This window comes from Misgurnus anguillicaudatus, chromosome 3 (assembly GCF_027580225.2).
Source record: "Misgurnus anguillicaudatus chromosome 3, ASM2758022v2, whole genome shotgun sequence".
Lineage (NCBI taxonomy): Eukaryota > Metazoa > Chordata > Actinopteri > Cypriniformes > Cobitidae > Misgurnus > Misgurnus anguillicaudatus.
The window spans coordinates 8,743,421-8,767,617 of NC_073339.2; the positions used below are offsets into that span (position 1 = coordinate 8,743,421).

Here is a 24,197-nt window from a genome sequence, read left to right on the forward strand (position 1 = left end):
ATTGTGTAGAAAATAAATTAATATTAACTCTAGTAAATACTATACTATAGTATTGTATGTATTTAAACCAGTATATCATGGTTAATAGTGAACCCACAGTGAATTTGTGGTTACTATGTCTTTACTACAAATAAAACCAGAAACTATACTTTAATTTCCATGCCGCGGATATAAAATAATAAAGACTAAAATAAAAAATACTAATTATTTAATTGAGATTTAATAAATTCACACGTTTGGTATTGGTTAAAGCATTTTCAGTCAGGATTATTATCAAGTACCTATGCCTCCGCCATCCAGTTCAGGACCCAAAATGGTAGCGCCGTGCGTAGAAATCGAAAGCTGAAGGCGAGTGTTATAATCAAGTAAATATTATTATAAATAACGCTATGTGCATAATTGTGAAAATCTGAATATTGCTTGACCTACCTATTGTCCTTTTTTTAACCGAGCTGACAAAACGTTTCTTCATATGTTTTATATGATTAGTGTCAATAGACATGAGCAAACTCCGGATGTTCTGGCAGAATTATAAAGTGCTGATTGTTATGGGCACTGGCCTTGGGTTGGTGCATTGGGGCTGGTACACGGTAAAATCCAACCCGCTACTTAAGAAGAATCGGGAGGAGTATATACCCGAACCGGGCATCGTCTCGTACGTCTCCCCTTCACCTCCACCACTGCCCCCTCTGCCCGAGCCGAAGAAGAAGAGGAGAGAAAGCAAATCCCAGGAATAAACTCAAGGTGAGTATCCACGTGACGCAGGGTGAAGTTTGTGTGAAGTTCTATGCTTAATGATTGTCATTTACACGAGCTTTCCTATGATAACCTTTGTGTGTCTAATCTTATCTTCCCTTGATGATTAGAGGAAATGAACTGAATTGGTTGAAAAATAGATTACAGTTAGAAAAATAGCACGCAGTTTCACAGGAAAAGTTGATGCAACAGTCAGTATTTATCTGGAAAATAAACCTGTTTACACAAAAATTAGCATTTTGTCATGACATCCCAGATGTACTGTATATGAGACACTTTCTTTACTTAAACACATGCATATTTTTTTGTCCAGGGCAGTATGTACTATAAAAATAACTATAAAATGTCCATTTATTCTATAAAACCTGTTCTGCTTAAATACATTTTCAGTATTTTTTTAATAATTAATTTTTTTTTGTTTTTGTTTTGCCAGAGCAACTGTCTATACAAATTAGCAGGTTAAGACAACTGTAAAAAATTGTGTATATAATATTTGAAATTTATGTTCGAAATCTTTCCTATAAATACATTTCGTGAATATCAGTAGTTGTTGTGATGTTAGGATAATAAAAACAAATGTTTTCAAATGTCAAGGTACAACCGCAATTATAGGCCTTTTATTAAGATGTTAACAAGTATAAACAATACACATGATATCACATCTTCCAGTGAACCCCATGTGGTCTTTATGGCTGAATGAAAAGTTTGTAGATTTCTCGCAAATACTAACAAATAGCTACTTTAAAGGTGACGTATCATGACAATCTGACTTTTTCCATGTTAAAGTGCTATACTTGTTTCCTCAGTGCTACTAAAAATGTGAAAAAGATCAACCCAGTAACTTAGTTTTAGTAAACCATTCTCTGCAAGCATGTGAAAAAATAGGTAATTGCAATTTGGCTCCCCTTGTGATGTCAGAAGGGGATAATACCGCCCCTTAATCTGCACTCTCCAACCACAGCACTACCATTTACAGCAGAAATCGTCTATATGGTATTTTGAGCTAAAACTTCACAAATGTACCCTGGGGACACCAAAGATTTATTTTACATCTTAAAAAAGTCTTGTGAAATGGCCCGTTTAATGTAATCTGTAGGCAGGTATTTTTTTTGTGTGTGTCAGGTGGTACAACCAATAAAAAATAGAAAAAATGCAATTTTACTAAACACATTTTTTATTGTATTAAAAAAGTATATTTATAAATTTGATATCACTGGCAAAAGCTTATTCCAGCATCCAAGCCTGTTAAATGTAAATTCATTGCAGAAGTCAGGTGGTGCAACTAGAAAGTCAAAGGGTGCAACTGCTAAGAAATAAAAACACATTAAGCATTTATTGTTTTAATAAATGCAAGCTAAGGTTGTCTATAATTGTTATTATACTTAAAAAAAAATGTCTTAAATGTATAGTTGTTCAAATGTTAAATGTAATCAAATGTCAAATGTTAGTTTAATGATAAAGTTGTTTTACACTTTCAAAATATTTTTAGGATTATGATTTTAAATGGCCCTATCAAATAAACAAACAATCAATAAATCAGCATGACACAGTGAGTGCATTTGAAATAATCAGGCAAATAGACAATGATTGGTTGTACCACCTGACATTTTTTGATATGGGAGTAGGAATATCAAAAATATTGTGGAAAAATTATTAAAATGTACAGAAATGTTGTTTAATAAACAAAACACATTGTTCTTGACTGCATTACATCCATTTTCAAGCTTTACATTTTATCAGCATGTGCGTTCCTTGAGAAATGAACCCCTAACCGCTGCTTTTGTTGATTTTGTTTTTGTCAATTTTTTGTCCTAATCTCATGCCTTCCATTCTGTAGGTCCTAAACCCCTTAACCGAGGACACTAGTGTTACAGTGAGGACCGCAAAGATGAGAAACCAAAACTGGTTTAGGAAAAACTGGATGTGGGTTGCTGCTGGTGCATTTCTTGGTATCCATTTGGGAACGTGGGCCCTGCAGAAGGTCACGAAGAATTCGGTGCGCTCCGAACAGCAGCTCAAAAACAAAAGCATGTCAAGGGAGTAACAGACAATATGACAGCTGGACTTATATGGATTATGAAGAAAATTATGGATTATTTTGATTGCAGGCATTTTGTGAGAAAATAATTTCAGATTCTGTTCTCTGAAACCTTTAAGCTGATCTGTTTAAAGCTAATATGTAACCTTTTGCCGATAAAATCAAAGTCTATGAATCATTTACAGATACGTAGAAAGACACATTGACCACTAAATGACAGGCATGTTCAGAGTCTGAACTTGAGCATATCTTTTTATGCTTTCCAAACACTTAAACTCATTTATGATTAGTGAATTTATGTCTTTATGACACATGCAGATTGAAAGTGTATGTACTGTATATAAACCATTCTCTGCTATGTACAGATGTAAACAAATCTTTTTATTGATGTGCTTAATAAAATAAAAACTCAGAAACAGTCCTATGTGTAATATTTGACCAGTTGGATAGCAACGACAGTCCTTCCAGTTTATATTAGTACAGAGGGTAAACATGTTTCGTTCTGTAAACTTTGTTATCGATTTTTGTTTTGATGTCCCGGCACTGATTTCTCTTTGACTTTGTTACAGAATGAAGGGAATCACAGCCTTTCTCGACTTTGGGTAATCTTTAAATTTCTCCAAGTAATACCTGTGAAGAAGACAAGCAGGTATTTACTTTATATCATCAGACATTTGTTAAAATATTATTTTTGAGTAATTTTAAAATATACAACCATAGTTTTGTAACTGTTTAAGCTACTTTGCTAAGTTGTAGGGAGCTCACAAGGTTTTAAAGGAGAGCTTTAGATTTGGTACCGCACCTGTGATGATGGTAAGCTCGCGGTCCAATGGAGCAAGCAGTAAATACGGCAAACGAGAAGGCCGGGAAGGACCAGGTGGCCACAGCGTATCCACACCATTCAACAATCTCTCCAAAGAAATTTGCACCAGAGACAAACTCAAACATTCCCCCTGAAAAAAAAAACATTTATGAGCTTCTAAAATAACCAAAATGTCGAAGATAAAATCGTATTAAAGGGATAGTCCACCAAAAAATGAAAATTCTGTCATCATTTAGTCACCCTCAAGTTGATCCAAACCTGTATGCATTTTTGCTTAACACAAGTATAAAATGGTATTTATCCAAACAGATCTGGGGCACCATTGACTTCCATAGTATTATTTTTTTCTGTTTGCCCCAAACATTGTTCAAAATATCTTAATTTGTGTACAGCAAAACAAAAAATTATACAGGTTTGGGTCCACAATCGCTTTAAATATATTTGGAATCAATTTTTTGCACACATTTAGGCTTTTGGTAATTACGCTTTTCATTTTGGGTCGAAATGTACTTAGTTTTTTTGGCTCCACCCACTCAATGGCAAATATAACACAACTACATCCACTGAAAATGTGTTGCCAGATCTGGATAAATACTGACCTCTTGGGATTTTATAGCTGACCTCTCCTGGTTTCCTTAGATTTCGCAAAATATAGTCGCTGTGGATGTTGATGGCCATTCCTGTGAAAAACATCAGCAGACCTGGAGGAACACATATGAAGTGAGCTTTTTAGCTAATTGCAACCATTGCCATTTAACTGGTTGACATGTTTAATGGAAAAAATCTTATAGATCCACGTACCGATTAGAAAGCGTGCGTCTTTGTGCCAGTCTGTGCTGTACTGAGCGCAGTGGAGTAAATAGTGACCCTGCAGAAATCCGTTCATAGAGCAGAAAATAACTGCATACACCACAATTTCAAGAGGAGACGGTCTGCCTTTAGTAAGCAGGGAAAACACAAAAGTCCTGTAAGATTGACAAAGATTGTAGTTAAACATCGAGATGACATATGAGGAAACAATCATTTTGCAATTTCATTAGTGATGCTGCTGGTGCCTCGCATGCTTAACCTTCAAACTACATGAAAATAATGTCAAGAATAGCTGAGCTCTCTGCATAAGCTGCAATTGAGCTATGATGATGCTTAATTAGCATTTTGGGTTAGGATGTTTTGTATTATTCACAATGCTGTGTCAGCGCTGATATAATACGTTTGCATCAAAATGCTGTTTAAGACTTTTGATTCGATAAGATGAATGACTTCAAACATGTGGCTAAAAATGAACTCATCAGCAAGTTCAGAGTAAACCACCCAGCAAATACAGAACGTTCCCCTAATGTTAGTTTTGGTTCCCTTTTGGTTATTTTTACTAACTATTTTTTTAAACAAATTATAACGTACTCAGAATGTTCTTTTTAGGTTTTATTTTCAACCATAGAATAACGTTCCCGTAACGTTGCAGTGTGGTTATTTTTAAATAACCTTAAAATAGCTTGTATAGTACGTCCTTTGATGATTATATTTTGCAACCATAGAATAACTTTCACACAACGTTGTAGAGTGGTTATTTATAAGTAACCTAAAAATAAATTTTACAGAATGTCCTCTAATGGTTATTTTCTTTTTGCAACCATAGAATAACGTTCCCAAAACGTTGCAGGGTGGTTATTTTTCATAACCTAAAAATAACAAATTCAGAACATACTCTAATGGTTGTTTTTTTGCTACCATAAAATAACGTTCCCATAAAGTTGCAGGGTGGTTATTTATAAGTAACCTAAAATAACTTTTACAGAATGTCCTCTAATGGTTATTTTTTGGTTATTTTCTTTTTGCAACCATAGAATAACGTTCACACAACGTTGTAGGGTTATTTTAATAACCTAAAAATAACATATTCAGTACATCCTCTAATGGTTATTTTTTTGCTACTATAAAATAACGTTCCCATAACGTTGCAGAGTGGTTATTTATAAGTAACCTAAAAATAACTTTTACAAAATGTCCTCTAATGGTTATTTTTTGGTTATTTTCTTTTTGCAACCATAGAATAACGTTCACACAACGTTGTAGGGTTATTTTAATAACCTAAAAATAACATATTCAGTACATCCTCTAATGGTTATTTTTTTGCTACTATAAAATAACGTTCCCATAACGTTGCAGAGTGGTTATTTATAAGTAACCTAAAAATAACTTTTACAAAATGTCCTCTAATGGTTATTTTTTGGTTATTTTCTTTTTGCAACCATAGAATAACTTTCACACAACGTTGTAGGGTTATTTTAATAACCTAAAAATAACATATTCAGTACATCCTCTAATGGTTATTTTTTTGCTACCATAAAATAACGTTCCCATAACGTTGCAGGGTGGTTATTTAGGAGTAACCTAAAAAAAACTTTTACTGAATGTCCTCTAATGGTTATTTTTTTGGTTATTTTCTTTTTGCAACCATAGAATAATGTTCACACAACGTTGCGGGGTGGTTATTTTTAATAACCTAAAAATAACATATTCAGAACATCCTCTAATGGTTGTTTTTTTGCTACCATAAAATAACGTTCCCATAACGTTGCAGGGTGGTTATTTATAAGTAACCTAAAAATAACTCTTACAGAATGTCCTCTAATGGTTATTTTCTGGTTATTTTCTTTATGCAACCATAGATTAACATTCACACAACGTTGTAGGGTGGTTATTTTTAATAACCTAAAATTAACATATACAGAACATCCTCTAATGGTTATTTTTTGCTACCATAAAATAACGTTCCCATAACGTTGCAGGGTGGTTATTTATAAGTAACCTAAAAATAACTTTTACAGAATGTCCTCCTAATGGTTATTTTTTTTTGGAACCTTAGAATAACGTTCCCAAAACGTTGCAGTTTTTTTAATAACCTAAAAATAACAAATTCAGAACATCCTCTAATGGGTTTTTTTTTGCTACCATAAAATTACGTTCCCATAACGTTGCAGGGTGGTTATTTTTAAATAACCTAAAAATAACTTTTACAGCATGTCCTCTAATGGTTATTTTTTGGTTATTTTCTTTTTGCAACCATAGAATAACTTTCACACAACGTTGTAGGGTGGTTATTTTTATAAAAATAACCTAAAAAAACGTATACAGAATGTCCTTGAGTGGTTATTTTTTCTTTTTTTTTTCTTTTTGCAGCCATAGCATAACGATCCCAAAACGTTGCAGGTTGGTTATTTTTAATAACCTAAAAATAATGAAAACCATTCATCCTTTAGTGCGCAGGTCTAAAATGTGCGCGCTCCCCTGCATGCGCTTCTCCCAGCTGCCAGGTAGGATAACGTCATAACGTTTTACTAACCTAAAAAGAACTTTCTATTTTCGTAAAGAAAAATTTTCTAAATAACCAAAAACAAACCTTAAAAAAATAACGTCCTGGAAACCAAAAACGACCGTTAGGGGAACGTTTTGAGAACTAACAATTGTTAGCTGGGCAATAATGTGCCAGGTCAAAGCCAGTTAGAAATGCTGCCCAACTTGATTCGGTCACAAACTTAACAACAAACAGGGTGGACATTTTCATATGGAGCCCATACAGCAGATGACTCTGGGCCAGATCTGCACTGTAGCTATTGACATTTGCGCGTTTGCTGTTTGGGAGACGGTCTGCACCAAATGGACAAACAGTGAACTTGGATTTCCACACACAAAAATCCGATCTCAACCACCGACCTCCAGCCAAACAGGCTGCGATTGTGATGATGCTTAATTTCCATTTTGAGTCAGGATGTTTTTGTATTATTACATACACAATACGTTTGCAACAAAATGCAGTTGAAGACTTTCGATTTGATAAAATGAATGACTTAATCCTTATCAAACATGTGGCTAAAAATTAACTCGATCAGCAAGTTCAGAGTAAACCAATAATGTTCCAGGTCACAGCCATTTAGCAATGCTGCTCAACTTGATTTGCACTGTAAAAAAATTCTGTAGAAATTGCAGCTGGGTTGCCGGTAACTTACCGTAGATTTAAATTTTTACTGCCAACATTTTGTTCAAAGTTAAATGAACATTAAACATTTACAAGTCTGTGTCTTTACAGAGTAAAACTAAAAAAACAACATCAAGAAAAACATTCTGGAAAACAAAATCTGAAGCAAAAAACACAAAAACGTTGATGATGATTTCGGGTTCCCAGAATGCTTTGCATGAGGCTGTTATTGTATGGTTTTATTCTGTAAAGATAAAGACTTGTTAATGTTTAAAATGTATTTAACTTTGAACAAACTATTATGTAAATAACATAAATGTAAATCTACGGTAAATTACCGGCAACCCAGCTGCAATAACATTGTAATTTCACAAACTTTTGCAACCTTTTGGGATCTCATTCACTGACTCCCAGTTCAACAGAATAGCAGCGGTATTATTCAGCTTACTGGAAGCCCTTGTTTTTCTTCTTTTTCTAAATGTAAACAACTATCTTTATCTGCTTGACATCAAATGATGCCGTTGTCTGGGCTTGAGACTTCATAATACATTGCAACAGATTGTTCCTTCCTCTTAAAACCACACGTGTTAACTGAAAAAGCAGCTGCTTCAAAAGACACGGAGCACCAGCGCCTCAAACAACAAAAACACAGAGTAAAAGAGCTCCTGGGAAGTTTCCAAGAACATTCCTTGGTAGTATTAGAAGTTTAGTTTTTGTGGGGTAGAATGCAGGAAACCATATATAAAATGTTGTTACCTTTGAAAGTAGTGTAGACAAAAGGTACAGAGAAGCAAAATTCGTCCCATGCCAGAAAAACTTTCAGTCATCAGAAGCAACAGCACTGGAACTAAAAATGATGGAAGTTCCTGGACGAACCATCCTGCCTTGGCTGAGACCATAATCCCTGGGGTTTTTGTATCCACATAACGTCCATATGGAGTGTGTGTGGTCATCTGCCGTAACAGGTAGAGCAGTCCTCCGATTATAAATACCCAGCTTCCATATTGAACTGTGCTTTCTTGGCAGATCATTCTGAAAAGGACGTACAGCTTTGTCCTTTACATTCCAGTGAACAACTGCAGTAATGGCATTAGCAACCCTCGTATTGTGTCATTTGGTTCCTCCCTCCAGATTTTATTGGCTGTTTGTATGAACATGAACTTTACATCTATTCTACAGGGTCAGTAAAGTGCAAGTGGAGTCAATAGTGACATACACACCAACAAAAGACCACACAAATGTATTGTTTGTGTGTATTTCACGTTTTGTCTAATAAATCAAATCAACAATGATGATACTGTACTTTAATATATACTGCTTTCATAAACAAACTTGCATAAGAATAGATAGAATATGCTAAATGCTTTTTTCATTCTTTCATATACTGTAAACATATATATTTGTATATATTTTTAAAAAACATAAATTTTTATATAAAATCAATCAGACAAATTTATAATAAAACAGTTCTAATTGAAACCCTTTATATATCAAACAATCAAACAAAATACTGTTAGATTTAGACATGGGGCAATACTTTTAAACAGGGGATTTTAAATATTATGATGGCAGGGACCCCCACACATGATGAATCTTTAGCGAAGGACTGCTTGCCTAAAATATATAAACATATTTTGTATAAACAAAATGTTTAAACCATGGGTCCCCAAACCTGTTCATGGAGGTTACCTGTCCTGCAGATTTTAGTTTGAAGTTCTAAACCTGCTATTCAGGTTGTTCAGGGCTACCTTAAAACTAAAGGCAAACTAAAATATACTAAAAAACCAAAATATGCAGGACAGGTGCCCTCCAGGAACAACGTTGATAAATAATTGGTTAAACAGAATGCAAATTTTGCTTTATCTTTATTTTGGGGATCCCCTACAATCTTTTGGGGAAATCATGGGGGTCCCTGGACCCCAGTTTGAAAACCCCTGCTATAAAACATAAGGAAACTAAAATCTTTCTGTTTGGTTGCTATGCGGCGTTTTAGTTCAGCTTGTAATTCTTTTGATGGAGAACAAAACAGAGCTGTAATTGTTTCCAGTTCCAAGCGCTTACATAAATGAGGACCGAAAATAAGGGACCATCTCAAAACTCCTATTAGAGGTGAGATTTGGCAAACATTTCCAGTATGTTGATGCAGTATTCAATTATAAGTAACAATGAAATTCACGAAGCTCTTTTTCACATTCTGAAGGTTGTAGATGGTCACGAGCACTAGAGGTCACTTATTTTCCAAAATATCTACTTTTATTATGATCAATTATTAAACAGCACCGATTTCATTGCTAAAAACGACGTTATTTTGTGCTTCTGGTATAATACAATGTGTTTGCATGGTTTATGATTAAAAACCACATTATTTTCCACGTACCGTACATTTTTGTAGCTCCAGATTTCAGAGTGATGGTAGCTTTCGAAGCACTGCTTCATGAGGCTTCGAAACTTTTACGAATCTTTTGCTTCGAATCATTGGTTCATGTTTCAAACTTGCCAAGGCACGTGATTTTACCAAACGAGGCTTTATTACGTCATAACTGTTTCGAAACGTTTAGAAAATCTGATGGTTCACCACTAGGGGGAGTGTCTACAAATGACCAGTGTCTAATATGGTTAGGTGAACTCAGGTCAGTTTTATTATGCATGTTCATAAAACATTCATCCTTCTGACTAATAACACTAAAATTTTGTCTACTTTTTGTTTATAGACACATTTAATGACAAAAATGAGCATAATTAAAAGGGGAGTTAGTTTTAATGATTTGTTTGCCCTAAATGTGTGTGGTGTTTCGAACTGCATTGAAAAACTGAATCAATTTTTTTGACTGAAGCTTTGAAAAGTTTTATTTCCCCCATCAGTAAGATTTCACTCTCTTTCTGAAATGCACAGATTTGAAAAGCGCCATGTCCCTTATTGGCCAGCAAATCTGTACGTTGTGATTGGCCTGAATACATCTGACATCAGCCGGAAATGTGACGCTCCTTACCATATTTGAAAGATTTGCTCACAAATGCAATGCTAACAGGAGTTAATTTACAGGCTGTGACTCTAAAGTGGGAGGAATAATAATAATGTCGTGCTTGTCTACATTACCAATTCCAGGAAGTAAACTGTTGCCTACAAATCGTTTGTTTGTTGTAGTCCAAAAAAGAGATTTATGTTGAAGACGATAACTCGCGTCATTGTTTACTTTGGGGTTTGTACCTTTTGCATATCGTTTACATGAACTAATACCGGGTGTGCCTCATAAGCCTTGAAAAGTGAAGCCTCTGGCTCTTTGATCGCCCCCTGGTGGCTGGCTGCAGTACAAGTCATAACCCCGCCCTCTCCATTCAAATGAATGGGACTATGCTCTAAATAAAAAAAATATTTACACTTCCAATAAAAGTTTTCGAAAGATGGTTTTGGTCCTTTCAAGTAGTTGTTATCACGCTGTTATATGTCCAAGTGTACATTTTTGTGATAAGTGTCATTTTAGCTTGTAATTTGATGCTATAGAAACGAGTGGTTGAATTGGCCGCGCGAGCGTTTGGGCTGAAATTTGATACCGCGGCTCCGCCTCTGGTTTCACGGACGATTCCTTCTGCGCATGCCTTGGCTCCAAACTGACGTTTTTACGTAACATGGCGGCGGCCGTGTTCGGACATTTTTGGCTTCAATTCATTACAATGGTAAGAGGCGACGTCGCGTCATCCATCTTTTTTTACAGTCTATGACTAATACACACTTACACACCAAAGGAAATGTAAAAACGTGAATCGGACAATAGGTGCTCTTTAAAAACCTAAAACACTTTAATCGACATTTGAAGGGTTTCTCTCACATTCAAAAGGATGTAACATTTACATTTAGTCATTAAGAAGACACTTTTATCAAAAGCAACTTACAAATGAGGTAAGCAATAGAAGCAAATAAAACAACACAAGAACAGCAATACATAAGTACAATAAAACTAGTCTGATTATAATAGTAATAATATAAATATTACCGAACTCTGTATTAGTGAGCCAGGTGTTGGCGGAAGATTTTGTTGCAACAGGCAGATCATTCCACAGATGTGGAATAGTGGTAGCGATTTTTTCCACTTTTTGGGATGGCACCACAAGACGTTGGCAGTAGCCTTATTTTTCTAAAGTTTAATTACACAGAATATATAATAAATTTAAGTATTTTATAAAATGATTACACAGAATATATGATAAATTTAAGTATTTTATAAAATGTCATAAAACTGGGGCCCCCAGTTTGAGAACCATTGATATATTGTATAGTAGGCTACTACAACTGTCACTGGTAATGTTGTTGTTGAACAAAGATGTTTAGGGTTATTACGACGAATTGTTCTTTATGGCTTGAAGAAACCTTTTGTAATGCTGATCCCACAATGTACTTTCAAACCATTTCAAATATAAAAAAAAATTAAATTAAATGATAAAAACAATTTTGCAACAATGTTTTTATTTTATAAGTTCAAATTGTATTGTTGTTTTTTCTTTGTTTATATATTCTAAATCGTAGCACAATTACAATTAGTTTTGTACTTTTTGCACTATATATGACCGCTTTCGAACTAAATACACTTTATTTATTAATACAAAAAATCTGAATATGAAAGCAAGTGTCAGGTGACGTCACACGTGACAGGGATCTTGTGGTGAGGTGACGTCAGGATCAGCTGATCGGCAGCACTTCCTCGTTGAATTTTGCGATGTTTTGACGGAAACAGCTGTGCTGAATTGTCCTTCATGTGAATTATCTCACATTTAAAGGTATTTCAATCTTCATCTCTATATGCTTCGGGTTAACTCAATGTTACTTTTGATCGTGGAGGGAAATGGGTAACTTTACAGCCTCATTCGGGGTGCATGAGAAGCCATGAATCGTACTGTGCATCAAAGATGATCTGGGTTTAGTAAAACATTATTAGTACATGACATTAATAATGTAAGAGGAGGGTTGTAACAGTCATTACCACACGTAAAAATCTTCTTTTCTTATTTAATAAAAGTGTCTTTATTTGTTTATATTGACTGTTATTAATTCTTAAAGGCAAAATGCACTTCAAAGTAAAAACATCATTGTACATTAATAGTATCAGATTATGGTAATGTCATACCAATATATGATGAGAAATTTTGTGGCTGATTTCTATTAATAGGAATACAAAAATTCCTGTGGTATTTGAAATAATGAAGATATTATAATCAATAAATACAATAATAATGTCATAATCTCCACTATACCATATTGGGTTTTATATTTAGTGTCACTGTATTCTTTTTCTCATTTTTTAATGCTGTTATTGTCATTTTTGTTGTGTTTTAATGCTTACTTTAATATTTTTATTCTGACTGGTAAAGCTGCATTGTACCCAATATGCTATACGAATAATGTAGTAATATCATAATAACTCAATTGATACTTTAAAGAATACCATAGTATTCTTGTCCCACAAAACAATAGTATTTTTGTAATAAAAGGCTATCGGGTCATATTCATTTTCTGTGATGTATTTTGCAGCTCTGGGCATTTTGACTCGGGATACGTTCTCTTCATGAATACTTCGGATAGTGAAGAGGACTCTTATAATGAGAGATCCGCTCTCGTCCAATCTGAAAGCCCAACATTACCCATATACAACCAAGATCATGACATGTCGGTGCCTCAGGACACAAACACCAAACGGGTGAGTGGAAATAAAATCTCCTTCCTTTTACAAAAGAGTTTTTGTAAGAGTATTTGCCTACACCCAATCTTTTAAGACATGATTATGCCCTGGGGTTTAGTGTGAGGGATTTTATAACTGTCTATACACTGTGCTATGCCTAAAGTTTTGTTAAACCTTAGAGATTTTAAAAATATTTTTATAAAAAACTTGTTAGACAATTTGTTCATTTAAAAAAATCTGAGAGCCATGCATTTTTTTTGTGTGTATCTGCATCAATGATCATCATCCTCTTCCTCACTTCTGATTCTTTTAGCGACGGCCGCTCAGCTCAGACCTGGGTGAGGCAGGTCAGGTGGAGAGAGAGCGAGCGGTCACTCCTGATGGGGAGGAAGAGGAACTGACGCTCAAATATGGTGCCAAGCACGTCATTATGCTCTTCATCCCTGTTACCCTCTGCATGGTGGTCGTCGTGGCAACAATAAAGTCTGTCAGTTTCTACACAGAGAAGAGCGGACAGCAGCTGTAAGGACCTTATTTTACCTTTTTGTAGTGATTTTTTTTACATTTATGGACAGTTCTGAAATCATCATTTACATAACAGCCTGGTTGAATACCGATATATACATAATGCCGATATATACATAAAACAGCTGATTTGTTTTCAGAATATTTCAAGTATTATTTAAAAATTATAAATATTTTAAGTTCAGATGAAAAACCCTCTAAGTTCGTCCGACATGTTTTCTTGTAAATGAGCATTTTGTATCAGGCACTTATGTTTAGGTTCAGTTATTTCACTTTAGTGCTAATGAAAAGGTTATTAGTCAGTAACTAAAATGCCTTATTTTCACAAATGTCACTTTAGTCATTTCTTTGGTTGGTTGCAATTCAAATCTCACCACTACAAATTTGACTGTTTTAACTTTCGCTGCAAAACCCTCTAAGGGGGCGTGCACACCAAAGCTTTAAAACGATGAACTTTGTGATATTTGTCACGCCCTTCTTCCACTGTGATTGGACGGCCGTGTGAGAACTGACATTGACAAGCTTTTCACTCAAAGTTGAATCTCAGCGCTGAGCGCGGAAAACCGCAGAGCGCTAAATTTCAATGCTACGCGTCCATTGGAAACGATTGAAAACATACGCCGCCCGCGGGCATAAAAGCTTTGGTGTGCACGCCCCCTAAGTGCATGCAAGCTTTTTTTGGCAAAAACCTCCTTCGAAAAAATCCACTTCTTTGGACAAGTCTTATTAAACGGTTGCAAAATCACTAAAGAGGCAACTATAAACATAGTGAAGGATAAAAGTCGAAATGTAAAAATGAATAAACTGAACCACACATTAGGGGGTGCTGTGATCCATGTCACTGCCACATTCGCTTTGTATTCAGGTCCTAGTACTCCCAAGAAACGCAAGTTTGAATGAGATCTACGGTCATTTAGTGCGCCGTCGTTCAATTTATTAATCTTTCGTGCACTTAGAGGACTTTGCTGATCGATGTGCCAACAAAGCGGTATTTCTAAATGGCCTAACCTCACATTCACTCGCGGCGTAAAGCGCTAACGCTTCTCATTTACTTTGAATGGGTGACGTCATGCGTTGCCGAACTGAATTGTGGATCTGTCGTCATCGCTTCACTGCTGTTACTCGCTGCAAAAGTTTCTAATTTTTCAACTTTTCAAGTGCCAACACGTGTGTCAGCCAATCAGATTGCCTTATGCAAATAACTTAGTGCAGAGCCAGCCAATTACATTTATGAAAGACAGGAGGACAGGGGAACATGTGTTGCGTTCATTGTGATTGGCTGTTGGCCAAGCATTAGACACTCCTTCCATCAAACGGTAATGCTTACGCACCATGTGAATGTACCGTAAGGGAGGAATTAAACGGATTTGAAACTAAAGTATTTGATGAACGTATAATACATGCCAGAAGCATTCGTGTTATTTATCATCTATTTTTTGACAGATGTGGCGTTTAGCGGTTTTTGCTTCTGAACTCCTTATTTATTATTATTATTTGACAAATGAACCATTGACAAAGATATCTGCAAAAAAAAAAAACAGATAAGTACATAATATCGACCAATTGTCATTATATCGGTCTACCTTATATTTTGGTTTTCTTCAAATGTTTTTTATATTTAAATGTATAACTACAGAAAGCATTTACCGTAAAGTTGAAATTTGTAAAGTCGCACAAGTAAACTGAAATGCAACACTCTTGTTTCGCAGCTTATCTATACTCCTTTCGAAGAGGATCCAAACTCTGTGGGTCAAAGGCTGCTGTCGTCCTTCCTCAACACCATCGTCATGATCAGTGTCATCGTTTTCATGACCATCATACTTGTGGTGCTTTATAAGTACAGATGCTATAAAGTGAGACCCTTTTAACTAAAACACTACATGCAGACTCAAAACAATGTTTCATTTCAGGGAAAATCTTATTTTTAAATGTAAAATTTTACTTTAGTTTTCAGTACTATATGTATAATTACAATATGATGAAATAAAAATGTAAAAATAGACACTAGACAGTTATATTACATATTGCATTAAAATGTTGTTTTGTTTATTACACTACAAAAGTGTGGACACACTATACTGACTTCATTTATCTTGATTTATTAAAAAAAAGATGTATTTATGTATGTAGTGTACAAAAATATTTGCATTATTTTTTAGTTTTTTTTGTATCTTGTTTTTCTGAAAGGTGTATATTTGTGTGTTTACAGTTTATTCATGGCTGGCTGATTCTGTCTTCTCTTATGTTGCTGTTCTGGTTTAGCTTCATGTATCTGGGGTAAGCTATAAAATTCATCTTATACAGCAGGGATGTAAATGTGGATGTCGTGATGATGCTTTTGTGAATCCAACGGGACATTTTTGCTCCATATTGATTTAGGGAGGAAGTTTCGAGTCCTTTGAAAAGTTTAGAAAGTAAAAGTTTTCTTTCATAGCACAGCGACTCTTTCTTTCTGTCTGCTTTTCGTTTCAGAGAGGTGTTTAAGACGTACAATGTCGCCATGGACTACCCGACGTTAGCGATGATCATTTGGAATTTCGGCGTGGTGGGAATGATCTGCATCCATTGGAAGGGTCCTTTACGGCTACAGCAGGCGTATCTCATCATCATCAGCGCTCTCATGGCTCTCATCTTCATCAAATACCTGCCTGAGTGGTCGGCGTGGGTCATACTGGGAGCCATCTCTATTTATGGTAAGCATTTTGCATGTGTTCCTTTTTATTTCTAATTCCTGATATTCACATCTAAGACTTTGTTTCCTGAATGTATGACTTAGTCTCATGCTTAAGGTATAATGTGTTTGTTCTCCAGATCTGATAGCAGTGCTGAGCCCGAAAGGCCCTTTGAGGATGCTGGTCGAGACGGCGCAGGAAAGAAATGAGCCGATTTTTCCTGCACTCATATACTCATGTACGTACTAAAAACGGCTTTAAGCAAATGGGTTAGCACATAAGCCAACATGTTTTCTAATCTCTTTGGTTTATCTTTTTAAGCTGCTATGGTTTGGATGGTTGGAATGGCAGATAGTAATCGGGATACAGGTCAGTCAGCTGCTTAATATAACTTAACTAGTATTTCAGCACATTTAGAAGAGCTTGTAAGCGTAACGTTACACTATTGCTGTCATCTTAGCTAGTGAAAGGCAGCTCGGTGAGGGCAGAGCCCAGCCACAGGAAGGGGTGGAGTCAGAAGATGATGCACCTCAAGGACAGAGGCAGAGATATTCAGCACAAGAGGACCTTGAGGAAGACCGTAAGTCGTTTGACAATCGAAGGTCTTTATTTTGGCCTGGAATGTCTTTCGATGTGGAAAATTGAACGCATAATGAAATTGAATAAAAAATTAAAGGTGCCATAGAATGTAAAACTGTATTTATCTAAGCATAGATGAATAATAAGACATATCGTGAGGACTTTTCTCCTTCTTATGTAAACCTTGTGCACGCAAAGACAGCTGGAAAACAGGCCAATCTCAACATAATACTGATTGCGATGTAACAGTCGCGATGTACGCCCACAACATTAAATTATTACAATGTTGTTACAATGCTAAAAAAAGTTGTGACTGCTGAGTTAGCGCTATATGCTACCGTTTAGGCTCAAGTTGTACTATTGGCGTTACAGTTACGTTTTGCAGGACCATATTGAAAAAACACAAACTTAACACTCAGAAACGTCCATTTACAATCTTCAAACAATTGATTATTCCTCAAAATCTCTATCTTCGTTTGATAAAGGCTCAAACATAAGATCTGTTTACACACACCGCTTCTGAAATGAGCTGCTCTGGGAAACAGCCAGTCAGAGCAGAGCTCAACATTATTATTCATGACCCATTCAAATAAGGTAATATTAGACCATCCTAGTGTTGTAAATGGACGTGTAAAACTGTCTCCAGATAACTTTTGCACTTAATAAAGTCACATACCTTCTATGCAGATATCGGAGAAAAATTTAACAGACTATTTCAATGCATTCTTTGGCACCTTTAAAGGATTAGTCCATTTTCTCAAAAGAAAAATCCAGACAATCCACTCACCACCATGCCATCCAAAATGTTGATGTCTTTCTTTGTTAAGTTGAGAAGAAATCATTCCAGGATTTTTCTCATTTTAATGGACTTTAATGGACCCCAACACTTAACAGTTTTAATGCAGTTTAAAATTGCCGTTTCAATGGACTCTAAACAATCTCAAACGAAACAATCTCTAGCGAAACGATTGTCATTTTTGGCAAGAAAAATAAAATAAATGCACTTTTAAACCAAAACTTCTCGTCTTCCTCCGGTCCTGTCACTCGCCAGCACGACCTCACACCGTACGTAATCACGTCAAGAGGTCACGGATGACGCATGCGAAACTACACCCCAGTGTATGCTCCGACGTTGTTGTATGTCGAATGATGCTAATTAATGTCAGTTTATTGTTTAAAATGGTCCACAAATGTGCATTTCATGTATATAACATGTGACCTTTCGACGTCATTACGCAATTACGTGAGGTCGCGCTGATGCGTCGCACAGCCGGAGGAGGAGGAGAGGTTGTGGTTTAAAAGTGCATGTTTTTTGTTTTTCTTGCCAAAAATGACACTTTTTTCGCTAGATAAGACCCTTGTGCCTCGTTCGGGATCATTTAGAGTCCTTTGAAACTGCAATTTTAAACTGCATTAAAACTGGGGTCCATTACAGTCCATTAAAATGAGAAAAATCCTGGAATGTTTTCCTCAAAAAACATAATTTCTTCTTGACCGAACAAAGAAAGACATCAACATTTTGGATGACATGGTGGTGAGTAAATTATCTGGATTTTTTAAAGAAAATGGACTATTCCTTTAATAAACAAACATATAAGAACTGATTTGTAGAGCATTTTGATTGACAGTTCTGTATGGGCCTGATCTCAACTAACCATATTCTTTGTTTACAAGAGCATTCTTTACTCAAAGAGGTTAGTGCTCATATGTACTGATGACAATAAGGTAACCCATTTTCAAAATCAAATCGCCCTAGGGGGTAAGGGGAAACCTACATTTTAGGATTATTACACCCACTGCTTGTTGGTTGATTTTTTCACAGGAGGGGTGAAACTGGGCCTTGGAGACTTCATCTTCTACAGTGTCCTGGTGGGAAAGGCGGCCGCCACAGGAGGAGACTGGAACACAACACTGGCCTGTTTCGTGGCCATTCTCATTGTGAGCATTTTAAATTCATCAACATAACCGGATGGACCGGGTTAGATTTGTGTCTTAAAGACTAAATGTCTTCTCTTGTCTTTTGTAGGGACTGTGTTTGACCCTCCTCTTGTTGGCCATTTTCAAGAAGGCTCTCCCGGCTCTTCCCATCTCCATCACGTTCGGTCTGGTCTTCTACTTCTCCACGGACAATCTGGTACGACCCTTCATGGACAGCCTGGCAGACCACCAATACTACATCTGACAAAATCCCACAGGACTTCTTAAGAACAAATCTTTAAATAAGATTCAGGTGTTTTTATTTTTATCTGAGCTTTCAGTCTGATATGAAGGACTGAAATGTCGACAGTGTTTCAAAACAAGCAAAGCTTTTACAGTTGTGAGTTGTGTAGGTCACACAGCACTTTTGGTCAATACGGAGCAGCTCTTTGAAGTATACAGTAGTGTAACTATTTTTTTTTGTGTTTCATGACAAGGTAAGACAGGTGTCGGTAAGCTTTTTGCTTTCATAAATAATAAGAAGGAAGAGTTTGCTGCTAGGAGTTTTGCCAGTTTACAGCGTTACTGACGACACAACACAGGTTTGAATAGTTTCATTTTTAGTTTAAAATGTGTTTACTTTTCCCAGCAAGCAATTTTGCGTTTTAAAGATGTCTAATAGACATCTGGGCTGTGTTTAGATGGCTAGGCTGAAACATATGAAAGGTTTTCTGTCAATTTTAAATGATAAAAAATAAAACCAGCTTTACCATTTTATTATAGAAAATTGTACGCAAAATTTAAGCCAAAGTTAATATTTAAAATATTTAATTTTCAAGGTGATAATGCATTTTTTTCTCTCTCTTCTCTGTTTTTTTTTAATTGGTGATTTGACATTTTTATTTTCACTACAATCTCAAGGCAAAACTGACAGTATTTAAAATTAGCAAAAAAACTTTCATGGAATTGAGGCAAAATTTTGCCTGTCAACAAAAATGTATTGGAAATTTAAACATAGCCCAAAAATAAATGAATAAACCAAACACCAATCACTGTTGACTTCGTCTACATGATTGAATATACATCTCACAAATAATTTCGACAAAGCGTAACCAAATTCAAGTTTAAATTGGCTGATTACTCATAGCCATACTATTTCAGGTTTATACACTGTAAAAGTTGGATCAACTTAAAAAAATTACTTAAATTGGTAACGCCAACTTCAATGTTCTCAGTTTAAGGGAAATTTTACATTTGAAAATGTTTAAATATTTTAGGTGTCAACTTTGTTTTTTCACCTTAAAATTCACCTTTGTTTTTTCACCTTAAAACCTGAAGTTTACGTTTATAAAACTACATGTTTTGGGTGTTACCAATTGAAGTAATTTTTAAGTTGATCCAACTTTTACTTTTTACAGTGTAGATAATATGGCTATTGCTTGCTGGGTTGGTTTACCTTAACTTTGTTTTTAATCAATATATTTTTTTGCTCCAGTTAGGTTGCTAATACAACATTTTAAAAACATTTTTTATGTAGGTGACATAATAGGCACATTCACAGTTTACCAATTTAAATAGGGTCTCAAGTTTGCAGTGATCTATCTAGGTCTTAAAAAGTCACTTTCGAATGTTGACAGTATGCCAAGAATTGATCCAAGAATACTTAAGAGGAAAAATGCCAGTTCATATATGTATATTGTTGGTGCCTATGTTGTTTTTCTATGCCACTGAAATGACAAAACCTGAGAAAAGTGGAGTTGCAATGTTGTGATAACATGTAAACAGATCAGTAGCAATGTTTTTTTTCTTGCAGTTTATAGATTTCCCAGCAACCTAAATGTAACCCTGTAATAAATAAAATGTATCCTATTATATTTTGATACATAAGAATTACCTTCACTAATTTCTCCTTAACTAAGATTGAGGTGATTTACTGTACGAGCATCCACTTTTGAATTGTATAAATTATGCTATTTTTATCAGTCGACTAAATTGCAACAAACCGGACTTGTTGGTTATGGTTACTTTAGTTTAACAGCTCTTTAACACTGATGTGAGTGGTGGTTCGAGGATATTTTGCATATACTGAGTGTGTTTATACTTTATACTGAAGAAATTATATTTACTATAGATTTACAAATTTGAATTTTATATGTTCACGGATTTTGTTTCAATTACTAGTTCTGTTTATTGTCCTGTGCAATGCTCGATGTTGTGTAATAATAAAATATCAATCAAGCAAATTATGTAGAATGATTCATTTGATTGTTAAAGGTGCAGTGTGTAATTTTTAGAAGGATATCTTGACAGAAATACAAAATAATATACAAAACTAAATTATCAGGGGTGTATAAAGACCTTTTATAATGGACCGTTATGTGTTTATTACCTTAGAATGAGACATTTTATCTACATACACCGAGGGTCCCCTTACATGGAAGCCGCCATTTTCTGCAGCCATGTTTCTACAGAAGCCCTTAACGGACAAACTACTAAGTTGTCTCCAATGATGATATGTTTGTCCGGTGGCGGCTACCGTAGCTTCTATATGTGTTTCAAAAGCAAGAGATGAGCAGGGGACTGAGCCGTTGACAACCTCACAACTAGATGCCGCTAAAATGTACACACTGCACCTTTAAGTAATTTGTTGTCCAACCATAAGCACACTGGCAGAGTTTTTGAAAATGTCAAAATGTTATACTTTTATACTTTAGTAACCTTTAAAAAATAAAAATAGCACAAAACATACAATTCTGCTAGAACATGTTTATTTTAGTGAAAAAATGGGCAAACAATTCAAATAGTGTGACACGATTACATTTATTTTCACAAAAAAAAAAGAAATCCCTATGAGTCTTCTGCTGCATTTCATCTGTGCTGCGCCTTTAATTTCGTTCTTCAAACTGGGATTTATTCTTCAGCAAAAATGCTGCTAAAAACTCTATGGGATTTGGAGGCCTGGAGAAAAAGAGTGAGACAAATAATGAATAATTAGATATACAAACTTTATGGATCTCGGACAATCTGATGTAAAATTCAGGCTTTAAATATGTTCAAACTAACTCAAAGCCACTTTTACCGTAATTTATGCAACATTTAAAAAAAAAATAATTGTGTGAAAACCTTTAAAGCAATAAACAACCAATAAAAAACATGCCTCATTAAACATACACTTAAACATTTTCAATTTTTTTTTTTTTGTAGTTTCAACTAGATTCACCAAGAATTAATAGTTTATCCCATTTATGATCAATAGGGAACAAATACAATGGCTGCATCCAAAACCGTACACTTTCCTACTATATAGTAGTAGTTGAGAAGTATGTGACAAAAAGTATGTGCGAATTCACAGTACTCTTAAGAGTATGCGAAAAAGTACCAGGGTTCTGAAGTGTACTTTACTATCCAATGAGGTCATGGAAGAGGACTTGTGAATGGAGATGATCCAACACAACTGACCCTGATAGGTCACATGACAATGACAACGTGGCAAATATATTACGTCTGGACTTCAATCATATTTTTTTGAGCTTTACTTATTCACAATAAGTACCCACTCAAGAGAGCATGCGATTTGAGATGCAGCCTTTGGGTAATCTTAGGTGTGAGAGATCCTTCAACAGTAAATTTGACTATGTTCTTATACTGACATCTATTGGCATGGATGCAGAATCACACAAAGTCAATTAGCAAATAGCAAGATTTTCAATATTCTATTGCTTGCTATTTATTAATAATTCACCTATGATTGTTTATTTTGCAGTTAAACATCTAATAATAAGGTGAGTAGTCTGGTCATGTGATCCTAAAATGGATGGCACTTTTATCAAATGTATTATCCTGGCAAGGATGAATGTTACATTTGGAAAAATGTCAGTATTATTGTACAAACCTTTCCTTGGCCAGAACTGATAATCCCTGTAGGAGAATGGGAACGACAGTCTGATCCAGATATGCTCGTGTGGGAAGGGTCTGCAGGGTCTGGGGATCCACTTTCTGTTTAGCAACTTTTTCGGCAGTTTTCTCATTCTCCGCTATTCTCTGGTAAGACACGCAAAAGCCAAGGAGTTCAATACAATCATACATTTTCATCAAATGTTTAACCTTCTATAACCTGAATCATTTATGTATACACTTCATTGTTTTATGTATAACGTTTGGGAATATTTATTGTGACTTGAACAGCATGGTAGTATTGCACATGACAGTGTATTACCTGGATGTTTTCAGCAAGGCCGTATTCTGCATGAGGATTTTCTGGGACCTGAAATGAGAAAGAAACACACATTAATAACAAATAATCACAACAGACATCCTTAATGAAATGATGTTTTGATACTTACAGGACCCTCCATGCTCTGGTCAGCATCAGTATGTTCTATAAATCAAAATTAATGTAAATAATGAATTATTATTTCAAAGCATCAGGCACAATAAAACCACTTTTAATTAGTATGTTATATATGTATGTTATGTATTAGTTAGAAGCACCACTGTGAACTATAGAAAATGTGTACATGTAATGAATACATAGTGATCACTAAAGCCATAGTACTATTTCCACAGCATAATTCACCGTTAACAAAATTACCAAGTTAAAACTCAACACTAGCTCACACATCGGTCGTGCAATTGTGCAAATAAAACCACATGTATGATCACACATCTTACTGCAGTCAATGGCGGGTTTCAATGGGCCACTAAAGAAAGCTAAACACTGCCATTATTCGAACGATTTGATGTATGCAAAGATCTGTAATTCGTCCTACCAAACGTTAACAACCATTGGGGCTAGAATCGTAGCAGATGTTACTTCCACACGATTTTAAAGCACGACGTAAATCACAAAAGTGAAAAACACCGCTTACCGTCCGCCATGGTTTGTTGTTGGTTTCTACGCAATTGGCGTTGCGCATGCGCAAACCTTCCTCTAAAATGACGCGACAGTAAGACAAGCGGGATTTTGTTTTATAATATGTTTATGTTCAAAATTCATCAAATAATATATTAAAATATAATAAAAGATAAATAATTATATTTATATAAATAAAGATACCCGGGGAATGATTTTCGCTTGAAAGTTTAGTCCTGAAGGGGGCGGGGCTTTAGAACATGACGGTCTGGAATATTAAATAATATATAAAATATAAAACAAAGTACATATATACATCTATGTTCTAAATAATAAATGTATTTTTTAATCAAATGAAAATTAAAGTTTTTAAGTATTATTATTTTT

The 24,197-nt window shown here is 35.2% G+C and overlaps 4 protein-coding genes across 6 annotated transcripts; 2 read left to right on the forward strand and 2 right to left on the reverse strand.

Moving 5' to 3' along the window:
* The first annotated feature begins 610 nt into the window (after nucleotides 1-610).
* Nucleotides 611-3,213, forward strand: LOC141358928 (uncharacterized). The gene is made up of 2 exons (XM_073860900.1): nucleotides 611-744; nucleotides 2,594-3,213. Exon 2 carries the CDS (start codon nucleotides 2,645-2,647, stop codon nucleotides 2,798-2,800), a length of 156 nt encoding a protein of 51 aa, XP_073717001.1. The 5' UTR covers nucleotides 611-744; nucleotides 2,594-2,644; the 3' UTR covers nucleotides 2,801-3,213.
* Nucleotides 3,155-8,685, reverse strand: srd5a2a (steroid-5-alpha-reductase, alpha polypeptide 2a). The gene is made up of 5 exons (XM_055204495.2): nucleotides 8,350-8,685; nucleotides 4,419-4,582; nucleotides 4,217-4,318; nucleotides 3,597-3,747; nucleotides 3,155-3,424 (listed from the first exon to the last, which is right to left on the reverse strand). Exons 1-5 carry the CDS (start codon nucleotides 8,622-8,624, stop codon nucleotides 3,358-3,360), a joined length of 759 nt encoding a protein of 252 aa, XP_055060470.2. The 5' UTR covers nucleotides 8,625-8,685; the 3' UTR covers nucleotides 3,155-3,357.
* Nucleotides 8,686-12,219: 3,534 nt separating this feature from the next.
* Nucleotides 12,220-20,974, forward strand: psen2 (presenilin 2). The gene is made up of 11 exons (XM_073860880.1): nucleotides 12,220-12,366; nucleotides 13,118-13,283; nucleotides 13,579-13,781; nucleotides 15,496-15,643; nucleotides 16,000-16,067; nucleotides 16,263-16,483; nucleotides 16,602-16,700; nucleotides 16,784-16,831; nucleotides 16,923-17,042; nucleotides 18,864-18,979; nucleotides 19,068-20,974. Exons 2-11 carry the CDS (start codon nucleotides 13,152-13,154, stop codon nucleotides 19,221-19,223), a joined length of 1,311 nt encoding a protein of 436 aa, XP_073716981.1. The 5' UTR covers nucleotides 12,220-12,366; nucleotides 13,118-13,151; the 3' UTR covers nucleotides 19,224-20,974.
* Nucleotides 20,975-21,709: 735 nt separating this feature from the next.
* dpy30 (dpy-30 histone methyltransferase complex regulatory subunit) lies at nucleotides 21,710-23,902 on the reverse strand. Of its 3 annotated transcripts, none has more exons than XM_055204496.2 (5): nucleotides 23,827-23,902; nucleotides 23,302-23,336; nucleotides 23,175-23,222; nucleotides 22,851-22,999; nucleotides 21,710-21,916 (listed from the first exon to the last, which is right to left on the reverse strand). In XM_055204496.2, exons 1-5 carry the CDS (start codon nucleotides 23,834-23,836, stop codon nucleotides 21,844-21,846), a joined length of 315 nt encoding a protein of 104 aa, XP_055060471.1. In that variant the 5' UTR covers nucleotides 23,837-23,902; the 3' UTR covers nucleotides 21,710-21,843. The 3 variants fall into 3 exon arrangements, with proteins under 3 accessions (XP_055060471.1, XP_055060472.1, XP_055060473.1); XM_055204497.2 differs by lacking the exon at nucleotides 23,827-23,902 and adding an exon at nucleotides 23,728-23,824; XM_055204498.2 differs by lacking the exon at nucleotides 23,827-23,902 and adding an exon at nucleotides 23,630-23,654.
* Between the last annotated feature and the right edge of the window lie 295 nt (nucleotides 23,903-24,197).

Coding starts and splice junctions, on each gene's coding strand:
- LOC141358928 (XM_073860900.1), top strand. CDS start 2,645: ATGAGAAACCAAAACTGGTTTAGGAAAAACTGGATGTGGGTTGCTGCT.
- srd5a2a (XM_055204495.2), bottom strand. CDS start 8,624: ATGATCTGCCAAGAAAGCACAGTTCAATATGGAAGCTGGGTATTTATA. Junction 4,583..8,349: donor TGTCTACACTACTTTCAAAG/GTAACAACATTT, acceptor TCAATCTTACAG/GACTTTTGTGTTTTCCCTGC. Junction 3,748..4,216: donor CAGCTATAAAATCCCAAGAG/GTCAGTATTTAT, acceptor TTTTTTTTTCAG/GGGGAATGTTTGAGTTTGTC.
- dpy30 (XM_055204496.2), bottom strand. Junction 23,000..23,174: donor GCCTTGCTGAAAACATCCAG/GTAATACACTGT, acceptor GTGTCTTACCAG/AGAATAGCGGAGAATGAGAA. Junction 21,917..22,850: donor TCAGTTCTGGCCAAGGAAAG/GTTTGTACAATA, acceptor CTTTTTCTCCAG/GCCTCCAAATCCCATAGAGT.
- psen2 (XM_073860880.1), top strand. CDS start 13,152: ATGAATACTTCGGATAGTGAAGAGGACTCTTATAATGAGAGATCCGCT. Junction 13,284..13,578: donor AGGACACAAACACCAAACGG/GTGAGTGGAAAT, acceptor TGATTCTTTTAG/CGACGGCCGCTCAGCTCAGA. Junction 16,484..16,601: donor GGGAGCCATCTCTATTTATG/GTAAGCATTTTG, acceptor TTTGTTCTCCAG/ATCTGATAGCAGTGCTGAGC.